The following is a 5,741-nucleotide window of genomic DNA, read 5'->3' on the forward strand; positions in this document are numbered from 1 at the left end:
TTAACTGATTACATTGAGCCTATATTCAAAAGTTTTCTTCCTTCTGGGCCTGATCTCCCAATGGGCTTGATCTTCCTCGGTAGATCCTCCAGGTTCGGTCCATTCCGGAGTGCTTTGGCATGGGCCCTACTTCAATTGTTCGACCCGATCCCGTTCCAGCGAACTATATCCGGCCCATGCCACTTGCTGCATCCTCAGTTGTTAATAAAGAAAATGTAAAATCATCACTTAAAAAAATAATTTCTAAGTTTTAATTTAATATTACATAATAAAGTCAAATTTATCGTTTCATAGTTCAATTAATGGATTGGTCACGAATTTAGAGGTAAAATAATGAGTTTTGTTAGTTGAGGGATCTATTTAATGGAGTATTTTTGCACCAATATGATAGTAGACGTGAGTTTTGTGATTTTATTCCTAAAAAAACCGGATGTGTCCGACTCTCATGCGTGTTTGGGTAACTGACATGAGTCACTTTTTGTGGGGGAGGCAACCAAAGGTCCTCCAATAGATGGGGAAACCTGAAAGAAGATATTCTTGCAACAATTAGGACTAAAGGGCTACCCGACTGCGAGACTTGTGTAGTATTAGCTTTGCATAGAGAGGTTGCCTTCGTGATTTTTAATCAAGCAACCTTACTATTAAAGTTAGGTATTACATAAATATATATATAATATATATAGAGAGAGAGAAAAATTATTAAGGTATAATAAATTAATGTCAGCAATTGAGAAACTCAACAAGTAAAACATGATAAGTCCATTTAAGAAAACCGTTGGGAAATGGTTTTAAAGCAGTCCCAACTAACTCCAAATCTAAATAATCTCATACACATATATATATATATGTATGTGTATATATATATATCCCTGCAAAAGCCATAACCAGTACAATTAATTCCCCCAACTATTTGTCATCTCTCCCTTGTCCTCCACTTTTGTAGTACTTTAAAATACTGTTACTATTACTGATCTAGGTATACATCCATGGCCAACGACGCCGCTTTGAGATCATCCCTGGTTTGGCTGGCTTTGGTACTAGTCTTAATAGGACTCTACACACAATCTTGGAAGAAGATGTTAGGGACTTACCTGTTTGGCATCTGTGGAATTGCTGGTGTGTTGCTGCCCGATTGGGAGTACTTCGACCGCCCCGTCTCTCAGTGGTGCACTCCCCTCTCTCTTTCTGCGCAGGACATTCGCATGGCCTCTCTGTCTCATGATCACACACCTTCAAGGTCGTCGTCATCATCTTTTCCTATATTCCCACTCATTTATTGAATTAATTTTGCTGATTTGCAAGCTTTTTGCTATGTTCGGTTGCATGTAACTGGCGTCTGCCTTTGAAATGATTTTTTTTCTGATTTTAATTTCAAAACATCAATTTCATGCAAGGAAACAAATTGTTTTTTAGTTATAGGCCGCTGAAAATCTTTTTTATGTATAAAGATTTATTTGATTGTAGCATGGAATATATTAATCCACCTCACGAGATTGATTACTTAAAAAAAAAAACCCTCTGTTTTGCAAATACCTTGGTGGTGCTACTAATCACCTTGACTATTTGAAAGTTGCTACTTACTCCCAACCCGAACTGTGATTCGAAATATGAATAATTCATTTATATTACAAGTTGATTTAAGGAGGTAATTACGAAACGAACCACACAAGTAGTCAGGTTAATGATATTACTCTCCTCTTTGACTAATCTCAATCATAACAGAACATAAATGTATGAAGAATCATCGTGTAATTGGTTTATCAATTTAATTGTATATCACCTATGCATATAAGACGTGATCCTCTACTCATATAAATATAATTGATACGTGTGACTTTGATCTTTCCGTCACAGCTGTTTAATAATTCTCCCTTAAATGCAGGTTTAGGTTCTACCCTGCCAGACTGGTTATTTACACTGTAATTTATGGTTTTGCTCTGTACAAGTGGTGGATGTTCATATCAAGCTAGTGGACTTGCTTTTCATATGTATGACCGCTTGCAATTTATGAGATTTTTGGGTAATAGATAGACTAATCAATTGTAAGTTCAGTGCTTCTTAATGAAGTTGTGTGGAGTTTGCAGGACCTTGGGATCTCTGCATACAAATGGCTGAGACATTTTTCATTATTTGTAGCATTCCAAATATTGTTGCACTCCATTTTCCTAGAAAGGACGAAACATGTGTACCATATGAAATTTATTTGTATACGGGTGAATAGGACATATACTGATATTAGTACCATGTCAATAGACATCCTTGGAAGTGATGCATTTAACCCTGAATGTAAATAGGACATCCTTGAAAGTGACACATTTAACCCCAAATTACCACCAAATATGTCTATTTATATATCTATATCTATATACCATATAAAAATGTATACAATTTAAAATATTTATATATCTATATCTATATACTTATTTTCGTTAAAAGAAAAACTAAGTGACATTCCGTTAACACTTCTTTAAACCATCGCGCTTCTTTTTACGATAATTTTCAAAAGACATCAATAGTTAAGATATCTCTTGTCAAGAGTTGTCTATTGTCTATAAATATTTAGAGAGTCCTATATTTTAAGATTTCACAAGAAGAAAAAAAGAAATAGTCGATTTTCTTTTCTTTCTGCAAAAATGTTATTCTATTCTCAAGTCTACTGCCTATAGAATTTTTTCTCATTTACTATACTTTTTAATATAATACTAATTAGTTTTTTAGGTGATAAAAGTTGCTGGTAGAATTGTTGAAGTCATGAGATTTGGGTGCTGCCCAACTCTTCCTTTCAAATGATCCCCAAGTTCTTCTCTTTTTTCTTACTTTCCTTTACATTGTTCTGTCCAATTTTAATATAAGAAATAGTAAATTTATGTTAAAATAATTTTACAAAATTATATACGTTAATTAATACGGTTTTTAGCCTTTAAGATGTTTTTGTCTATATATGGCTACATAATCCCATATTTTAATATTTTTGTTGGGGGTGGGGGTGGGGGTGAATAAAAAAGACTCTGCAAAAATATTATTTTATTTTCAAGTCTATACATTAACACGGTAATTTTTTCAGCTGTTAAAATTTTAAAAAAACAAAAAAGACTGCAAAAATATTATTCTATTTTCAAGTCTACCACCTAAACAATTCTTTCTCAGCTGATATATTTCTTTATATAATAATTAGTTTTGTAGGTAATAAAAGTGTTATGGATATTTTAATAAAAATATAAATAGTAATTAATATAATTATTTATTATATTTATAATGATGATTATTATTACATAAGTTAAATGATATTTATAAGGGGTATTATTTTAGACATTATTTGTATTATTATATACCTTAAACGTTACATCTTTAATCTCTATATATATACATAGTATATAAAGTATCATAGGGAGATTTGATGGAGAAGGTAATTTTGCAGAGTGATATTTTCGTGTACAAGGCTGTGAGCCCATTACGAAACTATCACCTATCCATTTTTCATTCCTTAAGAATATTTTTACCTATTGAGTTTGTGAGCAACAACACTTTCCAAAATTCTAAAAACTATTTTTGTTTTAGACCAAAACTTCAAAATCAAATTTTCGCAAGGAAAATTTATACAATTTTTAAATCTTTTGTAACATGTATGTAAAAGGGATAACTATGACTTTAGATAAGAAGTGGTGGGGTGAAAAAAAAAATTAAAAATAAAAATAAAAATGAGGAGAAAGAAAGAGAAATCCAAGAGTTGGGTTATGAAAAAATAAATAAATAAAAAAGACCAAGAGTCTTCTTATGACATAGTCCTATATATATCGAGGGGGATGGGCCTAAGTCCTGAGGTAACACAACCTTCTGATTGGCGATTTAATCACATGACGAAAGGTTCAATGGGTAGAAACAATATGCACTGCGTGACTCATTGACAACACTCTTTTTAGGAGGTTTCTTGAGGAGATTCTTTCCTGCACATCCCTATGGCATCTGTGTTATGATGTGACGTTAAAGAAGGGCTTTGCCCTAAATAAATTCGAGGAGAGCATACTCTCGCAAGGTATAGGTCACATATACCCTTGGAAGATTCACCTAAGTGAAAGTCGTCGACAGGCTACAATCGTGGGAGTTGGGCTATTCCCTAGAGCTTTTATGAGAATCAAGATACCAGCGCATGGCCATTAATCGCACAATGTGACGACCCTGGTTTTTCAAACCAGTGCGTCATGTGATGATCCGAAGATTGACCCGATAGCGGATCCAGATACGGAAACAAGAAATAAGACAACGGTCTCCCAAGGCATAACACACCTCTAAGACACTTTTATGACCTTCCATGAGGTCGTGGAACTCAATGAGAACTGACGCGGAAGCAAAAGATTGGGTAAAAAATAATTTAGCCCCTAGGGGCAAAATAGTCATTTTACATGAAAATGACGTCCCTAGAATGCATATCATTCCCGAGACACATCCGTGACTTCCCATAAAGTCACGGAACTCAAAAGAATGTAGCAGAAGCGGAAAGCAAGAAAAATCGGACAAAAATAGCCGCAAGGGCAAAATAGTCATTTTTGAAAATATGGATTCGGGAGCCATCGAGCACACCGCTAGAAAGACAACGAAAAACTAATCAAGATGGATTCAAGAATCGCATGATTCGGAGTCCGGACGAAACAAAAAAGGCATAACGAAGAAAAATGAGCACTTAAGGCTAAAAGGGTAAACTGGTAATTATCCAAGAAGATCTAGGTCTAACTGAGCACACCGTTGGAAAGACAGCAAAAAATTAGTCAAATTCAAAAAAAAGTTCACTCGATTTGGAGTTTGGACGAAAGAGAACGAGCGAAAACAAAAATCGACGTCACGACGTCGAGACGGGGCCTCACGAGTATCCCACGAGCATCCTGACAAGCACCATGACATGTTAGGGGTAAAAAAAAGATTCAGCCAAAACTGAAAGCCGAAACGAGGTTCGAAACGAATTTTTCTAGAAAAACACGAAGAAGAAACCCCTCCCTAAAATTGAGTTTTCTACCCAACCATACGAAAGGAAACAAAAAAAACTCACTAAGAAATTCCCAAAATGCCCCTAGATCAGAAGAGGTCAAGAGGGCCCAAAAAGATGCTACAGTAACTGTCCACATCTGAGATCAAAAACGGGTTATCAAACGAATTTTTCTAGAAAAACACGAAGAAGAAACCCCTCCCGAAATCAAATTTTTTACCCAGCATCGTGGGAGAAAATGAAAAAAAACACACTGTGAAATGGCCAAAATGCTCCTAGATCAGAAAAGAGTTAAAAACTCAAAAAATGCAACTTTGCACCAAGTATGCATTTGACCCTAAATGCATTTTAAGGTTGAAACGAATGTGCATGCAAGTGTAATAAATGATTCTAAGCGCGCGAGAATGGTCCGCGGCTCCCTAGAAGCCCCGACTCAAAATCCGACCCCCCGACGGCCAAAAATGATAAAAATGAACTTGGAATCGGAATTTTGAAAACAAAAAATGTGAAATGGTATCAAATTACCGTTCAGCGCTTGGCCACACTTCATACATGATTAATGAGACCCTATGGAAGAAAAAGAATGGAATTCCCACACCCAATGTAAACATGGTGAAGCAATGACTTGCGATTTTTTAATATTTCATAATATTCATTGAAGTCAAGAATTACATAAGATGCAATATAAATATCATTGGCCTCCGGGCTTTCTCATACAAGTCAAATACATCGTAAAAGGTGTACTTATGTACACATTACATAT

At 35.0% G+C, this 5,741-nt stretch overlaps 1 protein-coding gene across 1 annotated transcript; it reads left to right on the forward strand.

Moving 5' to 3' along the window:
- Positions 1-854: 854 nt before the first annotated feature.
- On the forward strand, positions 855-2,158 carry LOC132279271 (signal peptidase complex-like protein DTM1). The gene is made up of 2 exons (XM_059781201.1): positions 855-1,237; positions 1,883-2,158. The coding sequence occupies exons 1-2, from the start codon at positions 987-989 to the stop codon at positions 1,968-1,970; spliced, it is 339 nt and encodes a 112-aa protein (XP_059637184.1). The 5' UTR covers positions 855-986; the 3' UTR covers positions 1,971-2,158.
- The last annotated feature ends 3,583 nt before the right edge of the window (positions 2,159-5,741 follow it).

The sequence above is a fragment of the Cornus florida genome, unplaced genomic scaffold, assembly GCF_030987335.1.
Source record: "Cornus florida cultivar Cherokee Brave unplaced genomic scaffold, ASM3098733v1 CherokeeBrave_3.0.0_Hap2_Chr10, whole genome shotgun sequence".
NCBI classification, from domain to species: Eukaryota; Viridiplantae; Streptophyta; class Magnoliopsida; order Cornales; family Cornaceae; genus Cornus; species Cornus florida.

Coding starts and splice junctions, on each gene's coding strand:
- LOC132279271 (XM_059781201.1), top strand. CDS start 987: ATGGCCAACGACGCCGCTTTGAGATCATCCCTGGTTTGGCTGGCTTTG. Junction 1,238..1,882: donor CATGATCACACACCTTCAAG/GTCGTCGTCATC, acceptor CCTTAAATGCAG/GTTTAGGTTCTACCCTGCCA.